Raw genomic sequence first — 23,969 nt, 5'->3', positions numbered from 1 at the left:
AAGTTTGGTAACATTGGAAGGTATTGTCCTCAGAGTCGGGGAAACTGGCAAGAAAGAGTTACTGCGCATTAGCTTCGATGCCAACCGAATAAAGGCGCAGTACTGGCCTTTTTCGATAATAGAAGTGGTTGTGAACAATATGGAAATGACTGCACATGTTGAAAAGCAGGAACAAAATCTAAATGATCTCCCAAAGTGGAAATCAAATACATAGAGTACAAGTAAAAGTGGAAGTGACATACTGAATCACGTCATTGATGAGATTAACGTCATAATTGGAATGAATATAATCAATGAGATGAGATGTGTACCTATGAAGAAAGCTAAGGTAAAGTCTGAAAATGTAAACTGTGCCGTAGCTGCACATCAGCCGGATGTTTATAAAATTAATGAAAAAGACGTTGAGGAAGGGGTGAAAAGGCGGACAGCAGAAGGTATTCTTTTACCATGGAAGACAGAAGGAAAAGGTGTGTTACCATTGAGTGCAGTGTTCCAGGCAAGAAAAGGGCGTCAGGCCAGTGTTAGACTTCCGTGAATTGTAGCATTTTGTGGTGCGTCCTGCAGGGGACAATATAATAGATGTGTGTGATGAAAAGATGAGAAAGTGGAGACGGTTGGTGGGAGGAACTGCGATTGGGGTCCTTAAGTTAGCCTGCTTGCAACTGCATGTGGCTAAGGAACTATGGCAGTACCAGCTGGTCTGCTATAAAAGAAAAACTTACTGCCTAACAGGCTTGGATACACAATGAGTATTGTACCGAAGATTTTGGCAGCTGTTTTGAAAACGGCGTTGAAGAAAGGAAGAAAAAAAAGGAGCCACCGATTCGTACATCGATGATATAATAGTGTATGTAACGAAGATATCAACAAAAGAAGTTGTGGAACATTTGAAAGGATGTTGATTGTGCTAAAATGTTTGGACACTATCCAGTTGCTGGATGGCTGCGACTAGCATGTAGATACGTTAAAAGAAGAACAGGTGGGAGGGCAGAGTTGATGGTAAAACTGTCAAAGTAATACAGGAGATTCTAGCTGTATCTAGCTGTGTAGCGGCCGCTAGCTGTATCTAGCCGTGTATTGGGTGCTTGCTGTGTTTTGAAGCCCTCAGCATGGATTTCTGCGAGATGATCTTTAAGAATCATGAAGGCGTGCAGTTTGATATTTATCAATTTGCATATAAATCAATTGGCAGCCCTAAAAAGAGCGAAGGCAAAAGGACGGTGAAGTGGGTGGGACAAAAGACACGACACGTGGTACAAAATCGTGCGCAAACCGACTATTATTTGTATTTTTATTACTGTGCTTGATTTATGTATGCAATAAAAATAGGTTCAATATTCGACAAGTTGTTGCCAAATAGAAAGAAGTATACGAAAATAAAGACGAACTATAAATTAAGATTATGAACTGAAACAAATACGTTGAGGACATTACGAAGGCTGCTGCAAAGAAGGTAGGTTCCATCTATCGAGCTAGAAGATTACTCACACCTGAGAGTATCCTGTAAATCTACAAGACAACCATTCAATTATGCATGGAGTATTGGGTAGGACAAATAATACGGCACATGGTAGAAAATCGTGCCCATGTCGGCAATAATTTTAATTTTTATTACTTTGCTTTTGCAACATAGTAAGTAACATTACTTTATTACTTTGCTTTTGCAACATAGTAAGTAACATTACTAGGATTTCCCCCGGAAAGGAATTTAAAGTTTATCGAACACCGAGAAACAGCGAAGTAAGTTCATCGATATAACAGTAGCGATGCATTTAAACGAGCATTAAAAAAGCCAACAAGATCAATACATTTAAACGAGCATTAAAAAAGCCAACGAGATACATTGAGATCGAAAGATTTAAACGATTATTAAAAAGCCAACCAGATCTATACATTTAAACGCCCATTAAAAAAGCCAATGAGATAGAAACATTAAACGACCATTAAAATAGCCAATAAAGTCGAAACATTTTAACGACAATAAAAAGCCAATACGATCGAAATATTTTAATGAGCATTAAAAAAAGTCAATCAGATCGAAATATTTAAACGACCATTAAAAAATCCAATGAGATTGAAACATGTAAACGACCATTAAAAAAGCTAATGAGATCGAAACGTTTAACCGACCATCAAAAAAAGCCAATGAGATCGAACCATTTAAACGACCATTAAAAAGCCAAAAAGATCGAAATATTTTACCGAGCATTAAAAGAGTCAATGAGATCGAAACATTTAAACGACTATAGTAAAAACTCAATTAGATTCAAACATTTAAAAGACCAGTAAAACCCCAATGAGATCGAAACATTATAACGACCATTAAAAAGGCCAATGAAATCGAAATAATTAAACGACGATTAAAAAAGCCAACGAGATCGAAACATTCAAAGGAGCATTAAAAAAAGCCGATGAGATCAAGAGATTTAACGACCATTAAAAAAGCCAATGAGATCGCACCATTAAACGACCATTAAATAAGTCAATGAGATCGAAAGATTTAAACGACCATTAAAAAAAGCCAATGAGATCGAAACACTTAAACGGGCATTAAAAAATGCCAATGATGTCGAAACATTTAAATGATAATTTAAAAAAATCCAATGAGATCGAAGTATTTAAACGACCATTAAAAAAAACCAATGAGATCGAAACATTTAAACGATCATTTAAAAAGGCCAATGAGATCAAAACATTAAAACGACCATAAAAATGCCAATAAGATCGAAACATTTAAACAACCATTAAAAAGCCAATGAGATCGAAATATTTAAACAACCATTAAAAAGTCAATGAGATCGAAACATTTAAACGACTATTAAAAAGTCAATGAGATTGAAACATTTAAATGACCATTGAAAAAGCCAATGAGATTGAAACATTTAAACGACTATTAAAAAAGCCCAGGAGATGGAAACATTTAAACGACCATTAAAAAAGCAAATGAGAACAAAACATTTAAACGACCATTAAAAAAGCCAATGAGATCGAAACATTTAGAAAACCATTAAACAAAAAAGCTAACGAGATCTATACATTTCAACTGCCATTAAAAAAAGCTAACGAGATCGATACATTTAAATGAGCACAAGAAAGACAAAGAGGTAAATGCATTAAAACGAGAATTAAAAAGCCAATGAGATCGAAACATTTAAACGAGCATTAAAAAAAGTTAATGAGATCGAAACATTTAACGACTAATAAAAAAGCCAATGACATCGAACCATTAAACGACCATTAAAAAACCAATGGGATCCAAACATTTAAACGACCATTAAAAAACCAATGAGATCGAAACATTTAAACGCGCATTAAACCAAGTCAATGAAATCGAAACATTTAAACCATAATTAAAAAAAGCCAATGAGATTGAAACATTTAAACGACCATTTAAAATAGCTCACGAGATCTATATTAAACAGCAATTTAAAAAAGCTAACGAGATGGATGCATATAAATGAGCTTATAAAAGCAAATAGAAAATACATTACAACGAGAATTAAACATTTCAATGAACTCGGATCATTTAAACGAGCATTAAAAAGCCAATAAGATCGAAATATTGAACGACCATTAAAAAAGCCAATGAGATCGAACCATTAAACAACCATTAAAAAAGCCAATGAGATCGAAACATTAAAACGACCATTAAAAAAGTACATTGAGATAAAAACATTAAAACGAGCATTAAAAAAGCCAACATTTAAACAACCATTAAAAAAACTCAATCGGATCAAACATTTAAACGAGCATTAAAAAAAGTCAATGACATCGAAACATTTAAGCGACCATTAAAAAAGCCAATGAGATCGATACATTAAAATGAGCATGAAAAAGACCAAGAGGTAAATACATTAAAAAGATCATTAAAAACCCCAAATGAGATCAAAACCTTTAAACGAGCATTAAAAAGCAAATGAGATCGAAACATTTAAACGAATATTAAAAAATCCAATGAGAGCGAAACACTAAAACGACCATTAAAAAGCCAACGAAGTCGAAACATTTAAATGACCATTAAAAACCCAATGAGATCTAAACATTTAAACGACCACTAAAAAAGCTAACGAGATCGATACATTTAAATAAGCATAAAAAGAGAAAGAGGTAAATACATTAAAACAAGTCAATGAGATCGAAATATTTAAACGAGCCTTTCAAAAAGGAATTGAGATCGAAATATTTAAATTAATAAAGCCAATGAAGTCGAAATATTAAAACGATGATTAAAAAAAGCCAATGAGATTGAAACATTTATACGATCATTAAAAGAAACAATTAGATCGTAACATTTAGACGACCATTAAAAAAGCCAAGGAGATCTATACATTTAAACGTCCACTAAAAACGCCAATGCGATCGAAACATTTAAACGTTTAAAAAGCTAACGAGATCGATACATTTAAAAGAGCATAAAAAACAAAGGGTAAAAACATTAAAACGAGCATTAAAAAAGCCAATAACCTCGAAATATTGAAACGACCATTTTTAAAAAGGCAATGAGATCGAAACATACAAACAAGAATTAAAAAAGCCAATGCATACAATACAGAAAGCATTCATGCCGGAAGAACTAAAATCAGCAACCCATGTGTGGCTCTGAAAGGATAGAATTCGAAAACCACTGGAAGCTCTGGGCCACATACGGTCATCCAAAAACACAACAAGTATTTCCAAATAGAAATGCCATCTGGAGAGAAGCTAACCGTTTCAGTAGAAAGACTGAAACCAGTTAAATTCAGTAGTGCCAACAATAAAAGAAATACTGATAACGAAGGTACTGAACAAATGACAACAAATAAGAACACGTCAGAAGACATGTCAGCTCAAATACAGGACATACAAGACTCAACAAATAAACCTACCATTGATGCTTTAGAGATGAACACCAAATCAGTTTATAAAGGGAATTTATTGCCTGCCGAGATCATGTATGCAAGGAAAATATATCCGAATAGAAAGAAGTCTACAAAAATAAAGACGGACTATAAATTAAGATTATGAAATGGAACAAGTACATTGAGGACATTGTGAAGGCTGCTACAAAGAAGGTGGGTTCCCTCTATCGAGCTGGAAGATTACTCACACGTGAGAGTATGCTGTAACTCTACAAGACGCCCATGTATGGAGCATTGTTGCCACTACCACTAGTCTCTCCCTCTTGGATAATACCCCAAAAAAGAGTTTTCAATCTAATATATCCCACTTTGTCAACTAAGCTATAACCCCTGTCCCATCACCACAATGTTGCATCTTTGTGCCTGTTTTACAAATATTTTGATGAAATGTGCTCTGATGAACTCGCTGCACTTGTGCTCCCTCGACATACATATGCCTGATAACCTCACTTAGCACCAAAATCGCACCCCTTCACTATTGAGGTCCCTAAATGCCAGAAAGCTTTCTACGCTAATGGCTTCTTCCCTTGAACAGTTAGACTTTGGGATTCCCTTTCTGCTACCTGCTTCGCTGGCTGCAATGATATGCAGAAATTTGAATGTAACTTGAACCAACGTCTTATTAATCTTTCCTAGGTATGGTTCCATACGTTCAAGTGGCGATATGCTTTGTTAGGGGTGAACATGAGTAAAAAAGATCGTATAAAGTAGGGGATAAAATATTTAGGAAATGTTTTTGATAGGATGGTATTGTAATTAGAAGACTCCGGAGAGTTATCTACATAATTCAAGGAGCAAAGTTTGTCTATACGAGACAGATTAATCAATTGAGACCCTGATACATAGAAACCGCCCAAAATGATGAAAAAATGCAAATGGATATATTGTATGATTCCTTTCAAATAAAACCACCCATAAACGCTGAAGTCCCGATAGAGGAAAAAAAAGCAAAAAATACTACTGACTTTTCTAAATGTGAAAGAACCCGGATTGAGGAGAGAAATAGCAGTAGAAAAAGGAAGAGGATTGAACACCTACGGCTTAATCGTAAAAAAAAAAAAAAAAATATGTAAGGCAAAATTCGGTGGAGAATTTAGCTCGGGGGAAGGTGATATAATGGAAGATCCTGACACTCCCTGAGAATGGATTACTCTGTCTATAAAATACGCTGAAAAGCAGTAATCTGGGGGGGGGGAGTTAATCTTGATACTATGATCGAGTGTCAATACTTTATTTGTATTATAGTATTTATATTATAATAATTTATTCTGTGTGTTGAGTTTCATTTCGTCCGATTATTTTATACAGAAAATATATTCTACCATGAATATATAAAAATCAACTGTAAGTTCTCTACAGTGCAATGTAGACTACATTGTATTGTAGACTGTCACTGTGAGGAGGCATGTAAAATTTCCGCCAAGTGAACCATGGTGGCTCCTCAATTAGAGAAGACAATCAATTAATTTGATTTTTAAAAAATGGAGAATCGATGACAATTAAAGTATGGAAGGATAGAATATTAATTGATTCTCATTCAATCCCGGGTAACGTCACGTTTTCCTGCTAGTAAATTATGAAAATACTTCCCACAAGCAATCTGTAATTGTCAACATTTGATTAAAGTACAGGGCTGAATCCATTGCAGTATACAATGTTTCGTGTTTTTTTTTGTTTTTTGTTTTTTTTACATTTTCACCCCAAACAAGACACGTTGCCACTTTGATGTAGGGAGCTACTATCAGGGGCATCAGCTACAGGGGTACTGTGTAGGAAATTGGGCAGCAAGATGTCGGTTCACGTTACACTTGAACTTCTGCAGGTCATTACAGTTAGGGAAGCAGGGACCCAAAAGAAAACTCCAAAGTCTAGCGGTTTTGGACAAGAAACTACTGGAGTAGAAGGCTCTCTTGCATCTAGGGATCTCGACTGTGAAGGAGTGGGATTTAGCTGCTTGTCTGGGGATTTATGTCGATAGGGTACAAGTACTTGAAGTTCGTCAGAGCATTCACCGTTAAAATACTTGTAGAACAGGCAGAGGGATGCAACATTTCGTCGATGGGACAAAGGCTGGAGCTTTGATGACAGTTCAGGACCTCTTAGGTTGGCGACTCTCTTTTGAACCTTGTCTAGGAGTGAGAGACTAGTAGAAGATGCACCAGCCCAAATATGACAACAGTACTCCATACATGGGCGAATGGTGGCCTTATAGAGGCATAGGATCCTTTCGGGCGTTATTAGCTTTCTAGCACGGTAGAGAGAACCTACCTTCTTTGCAGCGGTCCTGGCAGTACTCTCAATGTAATTATTCCAACTCATGTATCCTGTGAACGTTAGGCCAAGCAGTTTAAAATATGTACTTTCAGATAAAGAGCCATTGGTCATTACTATTGGTGGTAGAGAAGGTTTCTTGTAATTATTGAAGGAAACAAGTTTAGTCTTGGCAGCATTGAATGTGACCATTCATGTTTGTCCCCATTTCACTACAGATTGGAGGTCATCCTCTAGTGTTTCTGTCATTTATCTAGATATGTGTTCATTTGTTTTCCTGTCGTGTCTGTTATAGAGCGTGGTGTCATCAGCATATATACCCATCTCACAGACAATTTTATCAGGGAGATGAATATTAGGAATAATAGAGGTCATAGGATAGACCCTTATGGCACTCACACATTTATATCATATTGTTTAGATGTACGACCGTCGTAGATTTTTCTCTTATCTGAGAAGGATTTAATTATGTTAAGTATTCTTCCAGTGATACCGTATAATCTGATTTTCCTGAGAACCATACCCTGTCAAAAGCCTTATATCTAGAGCTACTACTCTACCCTCCCCTACTCTGTCCAGTGAATGGTATATACGTTCAGAGATTACAGTTAGGATGTATGTTGTGGAACGGGCTTGCCTAAATCCATATTGTTAATCGGTCAGAAGTTTAGCATCTCTAAGGTGATAGACTAGAGCTTGGTTAATTATGGACTCAAATATTTTGGCGAAAAGTGGCAGGAGGCTAATGGAGCGATAATTTACTGGGTCAGTTCTTTCGCCAGAATTGTTGAAAAGTGGTACCACAGAAGCAGTTTTTCAGCAGTCCGGAAAGCAAGATTCATTAAGGCATTCGTTGTAAAGTTTGGAGAGAACTGGAGCTATTTCGGGTGAGCACTTTTTTAATAGCACAGCCGGGATGAGATTAGGTCCACATGCTTTTGAAGTGTCAAGTTTTTTTTAAATAGCATGCACCTGAGAAGGGGTGATTTTCAGATCGTCTAATGTGGCGTCTGTCTGCAAAGGAAAGTCAGGTAGGGGGTGGTTAGCAGGGTCCAGTGTGGAGTCGGAGGCAAACCGACTGGCAAGCAAGTGAACAACTTCATGATTTTTGGATAGTGGGGGAATTGTTGATTGCCCATCATTTACTACACTGTTTTAGATTTTCCAGAAGTCACGGGTTCCTAATTTCTGTGCTTCGATACGTTTTTTATGGTGATTTTAGTAAATTCTTTCTTAGCTGTTGCTATTTCTTTCCTACAGTTATTCTGGTTTCTATATACTTCTGTCTATTTGAACTGGACTTATGTCGGTTAAATCTGCAGTACGCATGCTGCCTTTGCGCTATGGCAGCTGCACAAGTAGAAGTAAACCATTTGGGAGAGTGGGGCTTGCTATGAAATTTCCGTGTTGGAACATGTGCTTCAATTGCCGTTTTGAACCATTCAGTTGTCTCATTTGCGCACTGTTCAGTAGGAAGTGAAAAGATATTTCGCCATAGGGCGTCTCTGATGAGATCCCTAATGGCTTCCCAGTCAGCCTTTTTATAATATCTCGTTGTTTTGAGCAATTTTAGATCTAGAGTTTAGGGCGATTTCAAAAACAGATCTAAAAGTGATGCATGTTGTTCTTGCTAGTCTCTGTGATAGGGAATGAGATATAGAGAAGTTATGTGTTGTGCTACCAGCTGCGTCTGCGTCTGCGTCAGCGGGGCATTTTTTTAATAGCACAGCCGGGATTAAATCAGGTCCACATGCTTTTGAAGTGTCAAGAGTTTTTATGATAGCTTGTATCTGAGAAACGGTAATTTTCAGATCGTCTAGGGTGACGTCTGCCCGCAAAGGAAAGTCAGGGAGGGGGTGATTAACAGGGTCCAGTGTGGAGTTGAAGGCAAACCGACTGGCAAAAATGTTAGTGTTCCTAATTTCTGATCTTTAATTCCTTTTTGGTGGTTTCAGTAAATTCTCTCTTAGCTGTTGCTATTTCTTTCTTACAGTTACTCCTAGCTTCTATATACACTTGTCTGCATGAACTGGACTTATATCAGTTAAATCTGTGGTACGCATGCTGCTTTTGCGCAATGGCAACTGCACAAGTAGAAGCAAACCATTAGGGAAAGTGGGGCATGGGTACATGTGCTTCAATTGCCGTTTCGAACCATTTAGTGGTCTCATTTTTATATCTCGTTGTTTTGAGCGGTTGCATCGGGAACTGTGGTCATAAATAGATCTAGAAGTGATGCATGTTGTTCCTGCTGGTCTGGGAAATGGGTTAGATATGTGATAGGGAATATAGTGATATAGAGAAGTTATGTGTTGTGCTATCAGCTGCGTCTGTGTAAGTAGAAAATCCAAGGCAGTTGCTGTAGTGGACATTGAAGTCACCAAATACATGCACTTGTTCACTAGTGTCAAGGGAAAGTGCTGCATCTATGCTGTCAGAGACTTTGCTTATTAGGGCACAGTGCTGGGTCAAGGTGGAGTGGTAGAGAAAATAAAAGTAGCTAATGTTACGTTGCATGTTAAGTCTAAAGCACATAAAGGCTTGATCGTCCGATTATAGTTTTGTGTCTCTAGTCAAAGAGAGGGTGTTTCGAATACAGACTCCAAGCCCGTGCATATTTCTGTCAGATTCCTTCCGGCAGAGTGCGAGATATCCGGGCATGTTAAAGTAGTTAGAGGGGATGGAGTAGTGTAGGTTAGCCTCACTTAGCTCTAAGATATCCGGGTTGTTTGTTAGGAGAAATGCTTCAACATCATTTAAATTAGTTCTAAGCCCATGGATGTTCGTAAATGCAAGCCATAAGGGAGGAGGCAGGTTGGTTTACTTTGAGTTTTAGGCCTAGTTTAATCGTAATTTTTTATTGCACTGTCATTTTTTTAAGATTTTCAGTTTAGGTAAGGGGTGCTAAACAAACGGTAATGCAGAATACTAGACATGCAACACAAGTAGACCATCAGATGATCTTTCATCTACTAGGATTGTGGCCTCAGGAAAGCCCACCGGGGATGAGTGCAGGGTCCCTTTCCATGCGTGACATGGCACTAAAAACATTCCGATATTATACAGCTGTTGATGGGACAGCCGCTCTAAGTGTTACCAAAGAGTTAGGGCTCATGTATTACCAATCGGGAACAGCAGCCAGGAACTGCCAATCTACTTGCACTGGCATTACGGCATTCAAGCACTCCCAAGTTCACAGTTTAAGGGATGTGATTTGTCGGGAGTGGGGAAAACGGCATTCATTGTCCTAGTCAGGAAACAAGATCCACCACTAAATATTTCTGTCGAATCCCTGTGATAGTACCTCTGCGCCTAGCTAAGAGGCAAAGAAGGAGTATGGAAGCCGGACGATTAAGCAGCTTAGGTTTGCAGATCGGTAATTTGTTTGAGTCACCAGCTCCAGGAAGGTTGTCATCCAAGACCGAAGAGGTCTCCCTCCCCTTTTTTGTAAAAAAAGAAAATTATGATTTTATAAAATCAACAGTAAGTCCTATACAGTGCAATTTAAACTACAATGTAGTGTGGACCAAATCATTGTGAAGCTCTCACTTAGTGCACAGCAGTGGGTCCCCAATTAGAGAAGGCAAACAATCTATTTATACTAATTATATTCCCCCAGGCATATATCAAAAATCAACAGTAAGTTCTCTACAGTGCAATGTAGACTACAATAACTTTTAGACTAAGTCAATGCGGGGAGACATGTGAAGCTTCCTCTAACTGCACCGCAGTAGGTCCTCAGTTAAAGAAGTCAATCAGTCTATTTGATTTTTAAAGTGGCCAATTTCATCAATTTCGATGACAATTAAGGTATAGGAGGGTGAAAAATTTATGGATCCTCATTCAATCCCGGGCAGCGCCGAGTCTCCTTGCTAGTAAATCATTAAAATACTTACTTCCCACAAACAAATTGTGAAACAGTGACGCGCTATTACCATCAATACAGGTTAGAGCTCTGGAATGATCATCAATCATCATTTGTTTGAAGTGAAGTACAGGTCTTAATCCATTGCAATGCGCAGTGATACGCGTTTTGTTATAAAGAATATTTCCACATTTCCCGGGACAATTGCATTCAGTTATATTTATTAGAGTCCATTGTCCAGTTATCTTCCATATTGCATGAGGTGTTTTACATATAAACGTCGCTGGAGAGTTTTCATAGTAAAACTTTTCGCCATTTGAAGCAATTACAGATCCATCTGCTAAAATTGGTGGCACTATGAAACAAAAGAGAAACAAAAAATGAAATCTGAATGAAATTTGGCACCAACATTTTTTACTTTCTTGGAATACATGTACAGAGAGTAAGCAACATTTTATTTGTGAAATATAATCTAAAATATATTAATATATATATATATATATATATATATATATATATATATATATATATATATAAAAGCGAAAATGTATGTATGTATGTAAGTATGTATGTATGTATGTATGCTTGTGTGTCTGCTAAAAACTTTTGACCAACGGAACAAAAATTCACAAACTTGGTCTCATATGAAAGCCGCACCCTCCGGACGACAAATATCGAAAAATTGGCCCAAAAGGACCATCAGAAGTGCGGCAATTGATCGATTTTCTGCAGGCGGGGGTCCCGAAAAATGTGACATTTTAATGTTAAACATTACATATTTTTAAATCGATTTATAACTGCCCCAAAAATACGGGCGCCAACTCTTCTACATAAAGTGTACACGGGGCCGTTTATTTTGGATCAACTTGTATTTAAAACCCGCTGAGTCATGTCACGTGATCTTGACGTCAGCAAGCTCTAATGGCAGCCTGAATTTAAAAACATGTTGTTACCGGTAAAAATTTGTTTAACCCTCACACAAGCTAAACTATGAACTTATACGCTGACAACGTTACCAAAGTTATTAGCACGTTAAAAATAGTTAGATACGATAGTTAAACGAAAAATAACAAGCCAAAAATGTGAAGTAAAAAAATACGCTTACAAAAAATATTAACAATCGAAGTTTTTACAAAAAAAAACAGCCAGACGCCATTTTCTTTTTTAGTAACACTCTTTAGAGTAAGGAAGACGAAGTGAGAGAGAGAGACGCAAACAGAGAGAGAGAGAGAGAGAGAGAGAGAGAAAGACGCAAACAGAAAGAGAGAGAGAGAAAAACGTTAACTTTTTCACCCCGAAATCGACAACTATCGACAGGGGAGGGTAAACTGATTTACTTTAAATAGTTGAAAAACCGAACTAATTTCATATACGTCGCTTTAGATCAGGTAGTTAAGGCCTTGGTTCCTTATCTAAACGTTTTGGTTTCGAATCGTGGTGTGAGATGGTTTATTTTTTTCGATTTTTTAAATTTAAATATTGAACCCTGTATTATTTAAGCCATTTTTCACTCAACGTTAGTTTTCCTGTTTTTTTTTGCTTTTTATATTTCGCTTATTCTTAGCGACACCCCAAAACAACCGGGTACCCACCGATTTTTTAAATTTTAATATCGAAACAGGCTCATTTAAGCCATTTTTCATGAGTTCGTTTGTCTGTTTTCATCGTTCGTTTGCCTTATGTTAGTTTTTTTTGTGTTTTTTATGTCTTGATTACTCCCCCCCGCTTAATTAAAACGTTGTTTTCTTTTCTTACTTCGCTTATAACAATGCTTACATCGTCATCGTCGTTGTTGTAACGCTCGACGACTTTCAAACATCTTTCACTTATTCGCTTATAACAATGCTCCATTCGATTTTATTTTCAAACTTCGCCTCAGGGCTTTGGCTTTGATTCTACCCCCCCAGTTTCTTTTTTATTTAACACCACACACACCTACAAACACCCGGGCAACGCCGGGTACCCCTCGCTAGTTATCTATATATATAAAAGCGAAAATGTATGTATGTATGTTTGTTTGTGTGTATGTATGCGTGTATGTTTGTGTGTCTGCTAAAAACTTTCGACAGACGCAACGAAAATTCACAAACACGGTATCATATCGAAGCCCCATCCTTCGCTTGAAAAATATCGAAAAATTGGCCAAAAACGTTAACTTTTCACCCCGAAATCGACAATTTTCCACAGGGGGGAGGTCAACAAAAACGGGGTTCTCGTAACGATGCCCGATTCTACGCATGCGTCAGATGACATCATGACGTCGTGATCTGATTTACTTTAAATAGTTGAAAAACCTGGTAAGCTTCATCTCCGTCGCTTTAGCTCAGTTGGTTAACGTGTTTGTTCATTATCTAAACATTTTGGGTTCGAATCGTGGTGTGAGATGTTTGTTTTTTTTTTTTCGAATTTTTAAATTTAAATATTGAACCCTGTATTATTTAAGCCATTTTTCTCGTAACGTTCGTTTTCCTGTTTTTTGTTTTTTTTGTTTTTTATTACTTTGCTTATTCTTAGCGACACCTGGGTATCCACCGATTTTTAAAATTTTAATATCGAAATAGGCTCATTTAAGCCATTTTTCACGTGTTCGTTTTTCTGTTTTCAACATTCGTTTGCCTTACGTTAGATTTTTTGTGTTTTTTTAATGTTTTGATTACCCCCCCCCGCTTAATTAAAACGTTGTTTTCTTTTCTTACTTCGCTTATAACAATGCTTCGTCGTCGTAACGCTCGACGACTTTCAAACATCTTTCACTAACTCATACTGGCTGGCAGATTTTATTTTTAAACTTCGCCTCAGGGCTTCGGGTTCCATCCCCCCGGTTTCTTTTTTATTTAACACCACACACACCTACAAACACCCGGGCAACGCCGGATACCCCTCGCTAGTTATATATATAAAAGCGAAAATGTATGTATGTGTATATGCATGTGTGTATGTGTGTATGTTTGTGTGTCTGCTAAAAACTTTCGACAGACTGAAAAAAAATTCACAAACTTGGTCTCATATGAAAGCCCCATCCTTCGCCCGACAAATATCGAAAAATTGGCCAAAAACGTTAATTTTTTTCACCCTGAAATCAACACTTTTCTACAGGGGGGATCAGCAAAAACCGTCCTCTCATGACGAGATCAGTTCTACGCATGCGTCAACGACGTCATGGCCTGGTTTAGTTTAAATATTTGAAGAACTGACACAATTTCATAAAGTGTACATGGGGCCCGTTTTTTTTAGTCAACTTGTATTCAAAAACCGCTGAGTCATGTCACGTGATCTTGACGTTAGCAAGCTGTAATGGCAGTATGTATATAAAAACATTACATATATTGGTTTTTATCGGTTAAAAAAATGCAACAATCATACAAATTAAACTATGAACTTTTATGTTATGAAAACGTTACCAAAGTTATTAGCAGGTTAAAAATAGTAAAATCCGAGACTTAAACCAAAAACAATAAACAAAAATAAGTAAATAAAAAAAATTACGCTTAAAAATATTTAGCATGAGACGACCGATGTCTGTTTCACAAAACAAAAACAAACGGCCATTTTCTTTTTTATATTAGTAACACTATGACCTGATTCTATTTACAGGGAGGAAGGTGTGAGGCATAATATCAGTTAATCAGCGTTTGTTTACTTACACGTTTTAATATAATACGAAATGAGAGTTAATGGATTTGGTGACATCCGAGTCATAAATCCTCCTTATTTTCGAGTAACGTTTTTTTTTCTCTACAGCTTGAAATCCCAGGTATGACCTCCTCCTTATTTTCTTAGTGGGGGAGAGGGGCGAAATATGAGACCGCTTTAATTCTAAGAAAAGATACTACACTTTGATCTTAGCCAAAAGATCAAGTAAAAAAAAAGATGCGTATGATATATTTTTCGTATATTAAATTAAGACAAGATCTCATATTCCAAACATCACAGCCTGGGATTAGATAAAATTCATGGAATTTTTCCTAGCAGACCACTCGGCGTCGCTGGGATTGGAAAAAATTGATTGATATAATTAGCCGATGTAGGTTAAAATACATTGAATGTTTCCTAGCAGATTACCCAGCGTTGCCTGGGATTGGATAAGATGTATTAGCAGAATACCCGGTGTAGCCCAGGATTGGATAAAATTGGTGTATATGTACTAGCAAAATACCCAACGTCGCCAGGGATGGTATGACATAGCACTAGCATGACATATATACTAGCTGATTACTTGGCATGGCCTGAGATTGGATAAAATTCATTAAAATTTTACCTAGCAGAACACTCGGCGTCATCTGGGATTGGAAAAAATTGGTTGATATAATTACCCAACGTAAGTGGAAATACATTGAATGTTTCCTAGCAGAATACCCAGCGTTGCCCGGGATCGGATAAGATTGGTTGATATATGTACTAGCCTAATACCCAGCATATGTATTAGCAGAATACCTGGCGTAGCCCGGGATTGGATAAAATTGGTGTATATGTACTAGCAAAATACCCAGCATCACCCGGGATTGTATGACATAGCTTAGCATGACATATATTAGCTTATTACCTAACATGGCCTGGAATTGGATAAAATTCATGGAATTTTTCCTAGCAGAACACTCGCGTCGCCTGGGATTAGAAAAAATCGGTTGATATATGTACTAGCCAAATGCCCAGCGTCACCCGGGATGGATTACATAGGTGGATATCTGTACTAGCAAAATACCCCACATAACCCAGGATTGGCTGAAGTATGTATATATGCACTAGCAGAACAACCGGCATCGCCTGGGATTGTATGACATAGGTGAAGTATAGGTCCGATTTAACAATTTTGAAGGTGGTTGTGCAGTGTAGGTCCGATTTGACAATTTTGAAAGTGCTTGTACCGTATAGGTCCGATTTGAAAGGTTTTGATGGTGCTTGTGCATTATAGGTCGAATTTGACAATTTTTAAGGTGCTTGTGCATTATAGGCTGATTTAAAAATTTTGAAGATGCTTGTGCAGTATAGGTCCGATTTGAAAAATTTAGAAGGTGCTTGTGCAGTATAGGTTCGATTTGACAATTTTGAAAATGCTTGTGCAGTATTGGTCCGATTTGAAAAATTTAGAAGGTGCTTGTGCAGTATAAGTCGGATTTGCAAAATTTTGAAGGTGCTTGTGCAGTATAGGTCTGATTTGACACTTTTGAAGGTGCTTGTGCAGTATAGGTCGTATTTGAGAATTTTGAAGGTGCTTCTGCAGTATAGGTCCGATTTGCAAAATTTTGAAGGTGCTTGTGCAGTATAGGTCCGATTTGATACTTTTGAAGGTGCTTGTGCAGTATAGGTCCTATTTGGCAATTTCGAAGGTGCTTGTGCAGTATAGGTCCGATTTGACAATTTTGAAGGTGCTTGTGCAGTATAGGTCTGATTTGAAAAATTTTAAGGTGCTTTTTCAGTATAAGTCCATTTTGAAAAATTTTGAAGGTGCTTGTGCAGTATATCTCCAAATTTTGAAGGTGCTTGTGCAGTATATGTCCGATTTGAAAAATTTGAAGGTGCTTATGCAGTATAGGTTGGATTCGCAAAATTTATAAGGTGCTTGTGTAGTATAGGTTCGATTTGCTAAATTTTGAAAGTGCTTGTGCAGTATAGGTTCGATTTGACAATTTTGAATGTCATTATGCAGTATAGGTCCTATTTAACAATTTTGAAGGTGCTTGTGCAGTATAGGTCCGATTTGATAATTTTGAAGGTGCGTGTGCAGTATAGGTATATTCTTTATGTATATACCTAAAGTTAACCAACATATAGCCGTGTCCTTATCAGATGGGTGACTACTTGGGAATACAAAATGCGTAATGTAGATCACCAAAGTTAAGCAACATGGAGTCTGATCATTATCAGATGGGTGACCCCTTGGAAATATCAAATGCTTTATGTATATCACCAAAGTTTAGCAACATGTAGCCTGGTCATTATCAGATGAGTTACTACTTGGAAATACCCAATGCTTTACGTAGATCAACAAAGTTAAGCAATATGGAGTCTGGTCATAATCAGATGGGTAACTACTTGGAATACAAAATGCTTTATGTAGATCACTAAAGTTAAGAAACAATTAAGTTGGTCATTCTATGATGGGCGACGACTTGGGATTACCAAATGATTTATGCAGATCACTAAAATTAAGCAACATGGAGTTTGGTCATTATCAGATGGGTGACTTCTTGGGAATACAAATGTCTTTATGTAGATCACCAAAATTAAGCAACAATGAGGTTGGTCATTCTAAGATGGGTGACTACTTAGGATTACCAAATGATTTATGCAGATCACTAAAGTTAAGCAACATTGAATCTGGTCATTATCAGATGGGTGACTACTTGGGAATACAAAATGCTTTATGTAGATCGATGTAGCAAAGTTATTAATTTAGTAAGAGGAAGGGGATTATGTGGGTTAAATCATGAAAAATGATGGTCGAAATTATTAACATATCCAAGAATTATGAAAAGTGATGAAATAAGAGTTTTTGATTTGTGTGTTAATAATGAAACAAACAGCCCAGATAAAGTCACAAATTTATTATTTTAGAAAGAGGGGCTATATTATGTGGGGTAAATCATAAATAATGATTGTGGAAATTAGTAACATATCCAAGAATTACGAAAAATTATGAAATTTGTGTTATTTGATTGGTGTGTTCGTAATGAAATAGATAGCTCAGATTATGTATCCTATTAGTTATTATTTTAGTAAGAGCGGGGATATACTTTGGGTTAAATCATGAAAAATTATTGTTGAAATTAGTAAAATATCCAAGAATTATGAAAATGATGAAATATGAGTTATTTGATTGGTGTGTGTAATGAAATAACCAGCCAGACAATGTCTCAAAGTTATTACTTTAGTAAGAGGAGGGAGATTATGTGGGTTATTTTATGAAAAATTACTGTCGACATTAGTAACATATCCAAGAATTATGAAAAATGATGAAATGTGAGTTATTTGATTGGTGTGTTTGTAATGAAAGAACCAGCCAGACAATGTCTCAAGGTTGATATTTTAGTAAGAGAGGCGCGATTATGTTGGTGTAATCATTAAAAATGATTGTCGAAATTAGTAACATATCCAAGAATTATGAAAAATGATGAAATGTGATTTATTTTATTGGTGTGTTTGTAATAAAACAAACAGCCAAAACAATGTATCAAAGTTATTACTTTAGTACGAGGGGGGATAATGTGAATTCAATCGTGAAAATAATTGTCAAAATTAGTGACATATCCAAGAGTTATGAAAAATGAATACATGTGAAATGTATCAAAGTTATCATTTTAGTAAGAGTGGGAAGATATGTGGGTTTAATTATGAAAAATGATTGTGGAAATTTGTAACATATCCAAGAATTATGGGATTCAACGACATACGTCCACATATATACTTACAGATTACCCGGAATCCTCCGGGATTGAATGAGATACATGCAAATATATGCAATCAGAATACACGGGCGCCTGGGATCCAATGAGATAGATGCAAATATATATTAACAGCATACCTGGCGTTGTCTTGGATTGAATTAGATTGATTGAAATATATACTAACAGAATACGTTGCGTCGCCCAGGATTTCATTGGATTGATTGAGATATATACTAGCAGAACATTCTGCGTTGCCCGGGATCGAATGAAATAGGTTAGAATATATATTAGCAAAATACCTGGCGTTGCAATATCCCGGCGTCACTCGGGATTGAAGGAGATTGATGGAAATATATATAAGCAAAATTCCTGGCGTTGCCCGGGATTGAATGAGATAGGGGCAAATATATATTATCAGAATAATCAGCGTCGCCCTGGATTAAATGAGGGTGGTGAAATATAAAGTTTGTACCGAAAATGGCTTAAACAATTTTCTATCTCAAAATTACTTTATTTGTGAAGTCGATTCCAGATATGGCTTAAGCAGTTAATGATCTCACAATTAGATTAATACATATATATTGTTGGTTTTCTATGAAAGTGTCCTAGGCCAGTTTCTATAGGGGGGGTGATCTATATTTGTTAAAATGTTTTATGTACTCATCCGGGAATGATATGATGGTTGTACCTATTTACTATGCCTCCCCACGGGACAGAGTTAGACACCAGGGTCGTTTTTTAACGTGGAGAAAAGGTACAAAAATAAAAATTGTCTCAGTCGTGAAGGATTTCTCCTCCACCGAAAGAGAACAAGAAATAGAAGTGCAGCATCTGAAGAACAGATACTACACTTTGATCTTGTCCCGAAGGCCAAGTATGTTTTTATGTTAATTTTAAACGTGCTCTTGAGTTTTCTTTTGGGGGTTAAGTTGGAGAAAGTAATGTCCGTTTTGGGGTAAACAAAAGTTTGTGAAATTGTTTAATATATCTATTTAAATTACCCGTCATAGTATAGATAAAATTATTTTAAATATGTGTTGTATGTTCACCGTCATAATATATTAATAGTTATTGTATTGTATTATAAATGGAGTCAGGTTTATTAGTCATATGTGTATTAGATATTTAAAAAAAATTATTTTACTATATTTAATTTTTTCTTCTTAAAAACAGGCATTAAACAAAATATTAAAAATAGATTAGATATTTTTTCTTCTTGAAAACATGCACATAGAGAATATTAAAAATATATTACGTACAGTGTTACCCTCCATAAAGTTCATCAATCAAACCGAACAATAACCAAATACACTTTCTAAAAATGCATTCAGAATTTGTAGTCCAGAATATCTGGATAAAAAGTTCAAATAGATCACAAAAACTTTGAAAACATGCAATACTCCACATGTTTTATATTAAATGCAAAGAAAAAAGCCACACAATCATTTTCCAGAAACAATAAGCTAAGATCATGTACACTAGACACTTCTCTCATGAACAGACATCTTCTTTTACCTACACACGCCAATAATACAATAATTCACAAAACTCTAAACGAACTCGGAGTTTCCAATAATATAAATCGCATCACAAACTATGAAAAAGAACACTAAAAACAACACGTTTCCAAAAAAAAGTCCATATCTAATGCAAGTATATATACTGTCTAATGTCATAATTGTCATCAAATATACGTTGGTAAAACTCAACAAGGACTTAGTGAACATAAAAGAGATAAACATTTCGTGAATGCATTATTCTCTCATTCATTGCAGTATAATCATTCTTTTAACTTCAAACAAGCAAAACACGTTAACTTCATTATAAATAAATCTCGTCGAAGACTTAATGACTCAGCAAAATCAGACACAATTAAACAACGTGAAGGGTTTAAGAGTTTACCTCATTTAATCAGTAAAGTTATATTAAAATAACAAATTTAGAAAAAGGTTAATTTACTCGCACAACAGAAAATAATAATTATAATACACCAGATAATCACATTTTAATTTGTTTTGTGAGGGGACATTCAAAACGAATATTTTATATTTTTCTCGCTTAATATTTTCTACATCGCCTAGGGCAACGCTGAGAAATATTCCATCTAGTAATACACACACACACACATATACATATACATATATATATATTAATATGTGTGTATATATGTATATATATATATACTAGTAGAAGTACCCGTCGTTGACTGGGTTCAAAAACAGCATACAGAAAATGGACTGTGATTGATGAAAGTATGATAGGTTATGAAAAGGAGGGGGTTGTAAAGAGATAGGTTTTGATACTCAAAGATTTTACCCTAAGCAAAATATGATGAAAGTAAAGATAATTTCCGCGAAAATATATTTTTTTTTATATCAACTTTGTTTCCATTCGTAGCCAAGAGTAACCACCAAAATGATGTTTTCGTACAAAGAGAAAATGTTATATATATATAATATAAATATACACGAAATAAATGTTACTATAGTCAATAAAAGTTACTTTTATGGTAGAAAAGTTCACTGGTTTGTATTTTTAAGTAGTTTGTAAAAATTTTTTTTTAATTCACAAACCGGTTAAAAAAGATCAAAATGGCTGCGACTTTGAAATGGAGAGCCCCGTTTTCAATTTGAAGGAGGGGCACCTGACCATTCTGTGTCAAAAATTTAAGAGAGTTCCGTCAACATAAGGAATGTTTATAAACATATTTTAATGCTTTCCGTTATTTTGTGCTTGAGGAATATTGGATTATGGCATTTGCAGTTTATATAAAAATTCATTTAAGTAGTTATCGCCTCAAATTTCGTTTTAATTTCGGTTCGCTGAAATTATTTCAAGTAAAGAGCATTAAAAACTATTTCAAAACAAAAAAAACATGAACTGAACTTTTATTGACTATGGTAACATTTATTTCTTGTATATTTATTTTTTCGGGTAGACGTTTGTGGGCTTTTCTGCTAAACACTCTTACTAAATAATATCGACGAAATATCGAAAAACAAAGAAACAAAAACAGTTTGGAAAAATAATGAAGCTTTACTTACTTTAGTAAAATAATCCGAAACAGCAAAATGGGATATTAAAAAAGTAAACACGTAATTACTTTAGTTTTTTTAAAGCAAAGAATCGATATAAAAATGAATAAGAAGAAAATGGCGCCCTTTTCAAGCAGAACAGCTTCCTTTCAGTTTTACAGTATTGAACGGTGTAGTATTGCGCCGTCGGATTCAGTGTTGTACTATTGTAATGTAAAAAACACGCAGAAAGGGTTGTAATCAACTGAATTCTTTCTAGTACACTGACAAAAAAAGCTTAAAAAGATATATAAATAAGAATAAAAAGGTTATGTAAATGTTTTTTAAAAGACACATAATCACGTGAGCAGGTTTTTTTCCTTCTTTTGACACAATAACAAGTAACGTTCTTATTTTTTTATTATTTATCTATTTATCTATTTTCGAAAGAGTGCCACATGCAAGTGGAGAAGGAAAAAACAGAGTTATGCAAAATTTTTGTCGAGAATTGTCAAAGTTCCGACTTTTTTTGCTTTCACTTTAATAAGAACGTGAATTTATAAGGTGAATTTATTCGACACAATATGATTCAACTAAAAAAAATAAATAAAAGCTAACGTGAATCAAGATTAAAGTTAAGGTGTTATTGTGGACTCTCACTTTTAAAAAACCTTGTTAAAATTTGTGAGATATTTACATTCTATGGAGGTTAGGCGCGAACGAACACCCAATAATTTTATTATACCATATTTCTTCAAACTGAAGCATAATTATCAAAGTATACTTATGCAGATAGATATGAAAAGTCTTTGTTAAAGTTTGTGCCCTATTTCCATGGAGTACAGGTGTGAACGAAGACCCAAAAATTTTATTATACCATCCCTATTTAAGTTGAAACATACTTATCAAAGTATTATTCTGTACATCTATATCAAAAACACTTGTAAACTTTTTTTCATTTTTTATTTCCATACTTTGGGGGCCAGGCGCGAACGCAGACCCCACAATTTTTATGAACCACCGTTCTGCCAGCTCTAACATTCCCATTCCTGATCCTCGATACATCTTCTATCATTATATGTAATCAGTTTTTTTTTAAATAGTCAACCACATAGGAGCCTATTTGTGACCAGATACACACACACATACACACACATACACACATAAATGTTTAGCTTTATATATATATATATATATATATATATATATATATATATATATATATATATATCGTAGTTGTAGAAATTTCCAGTTTGATACCTGGAGCCGCATTAATTCATTGAGAGCGATGCACCCCCAGTCTTAGCTAAGACATATATCTAGGAGAAGGTAGCTCTGATGTAAAAACCTGCGTTGTACTGTGGCAGTCATCTGTACCGACAAGGATTAGCAGTAATAGAAAAAAGTGTGGTTGGTTCTAAACAAAGCCTTTACCACTATAAACAAATCGTCTATGTGGATTTCTGAACAGCTTAGTTGTTGTGGCGGAACCTCATGCATCAAAATCGACGGGAAAGTCCATATATATATATATATATATATATATATATATATATATATACCTGAGTAAAAAAAAGGGGCGAAACAAAATTTTATACATTTTGTTGCACTAAAAGCTATATTGAACAAATAACACATGAACAAGGAAACTTAAACGAGACTAATAACACAGAACAAGACATTTACTTTAATAAATGCTTAGGGTGGAATCGCATTCTCTTTTGATTTCTTTAAAAGATCAATCCTTTTAGACATGCTCTCAACCAAAGTAGAACACTGCGAAGAGGATGTGCTATTTCATTCGCTTTGTACAACTTCCCACAGTTTGTCATTATTCAAAAAAGTTCTGGTCTATGCACGGGACATTATAAACCAAATATTCTCGATTGGTTTAAATCGGCGCTTTGACCTGGCCAAAATATCACATCAATTAAGTTATCAGAAAATCATGTCTCTGTGACTTCAGCAGTGTGTGCAGGAGCATTATCATGTTGAAAAATAATGTTCTAGAATATTCCCAGCTTCTGAATCCTTAGTAACAGTTCTGTTTCTAATATTCAAATGTATTCCTTTGCATTGATTGATTTTTCACATCTAATAAGTTCCCGAACTCCTGCTGCAGTAAAAGTTCCCCATACCATTATCCCTCCATTCCCGTGTTTAACTGTCGTTTTTATGCAACTTGGCGAAAATCTTTCTCCAGTTCTTCGATTGTACCGTTCGGGAGCATCAAGAGCATCACTAACAAATCAAAATCTTGATTCTATCTAACCAGAAAACATTCCTGAACCAGCTTGCATCTTTCTTGCCATGACACGAATAAACTCTCTTTTTATCATTGATTTTCTTCTTATATAAATAGTTTCTTTGCACACCTTCTAGAGAAAATCCCATTTCTTTCATTTGTCTAGATATTGTATATCTTGAAAGAGAATTTCCAGTCCCTGTTTTGAATTCTTTGCTATGATCAACATAAGTTTTCTTTCGATCCTTCAAAACAGTTAATTTAAGGCTGTGGTCGCCATTCAAGGTGGGT

General features: G+C 35.5%; 1 protein-coding gene across 10 annotated transcripts in view; it reads right to left on the bottom strand.

The window, feature by feature from the left end:
- LOC145248981 (neural cell adhesion molecule 1-like) overlaps positions 1-23,969 on the bottom strand; it is a 142,386-nt gene that overhangs the window by 103,646 nt on the left and 14,771 nt on the right. For 8 of the 10 annotated variants that reach the window (XM_080110804.1, XM_080110808.1, XM_080110801.1 and 5 more), the window contains exon 3: positions 11,066-11,389. The exons of the other annotated variants lie outside the window; for them this stretch is intronic. In XM_080110804.1, coding sequence (XP_079966930.1) covers positions 11,066-11,389 — 324 coding nt within the window. The remainder of the gene's footprint in view (positions 1-11,065; positions 11,390-23,969) is intronic. 10 annotated transcript variants of the gene reach the window in all.

The sequence above is a fragment of the Euprymna scolopes genome, chromosome 27, assembly GCF_053919585.1.
Source record: "Euprymna scolopes isolate OS-2025 chromosome 27, ASM5391958v1, whole genome shotgun sequence".
Lineage (NCBI taxonomy): Eukaryota > Metazoa > Mollusca > Cephalopoda > Sepiida > Sepiolidae > Euprymna > Euprymna scolopes.
The sequence above is the reverse complement of the archived record's forward strand: the minus strand, read 5'-3'. Positions and strand labels throughout refer to the sequence as shown.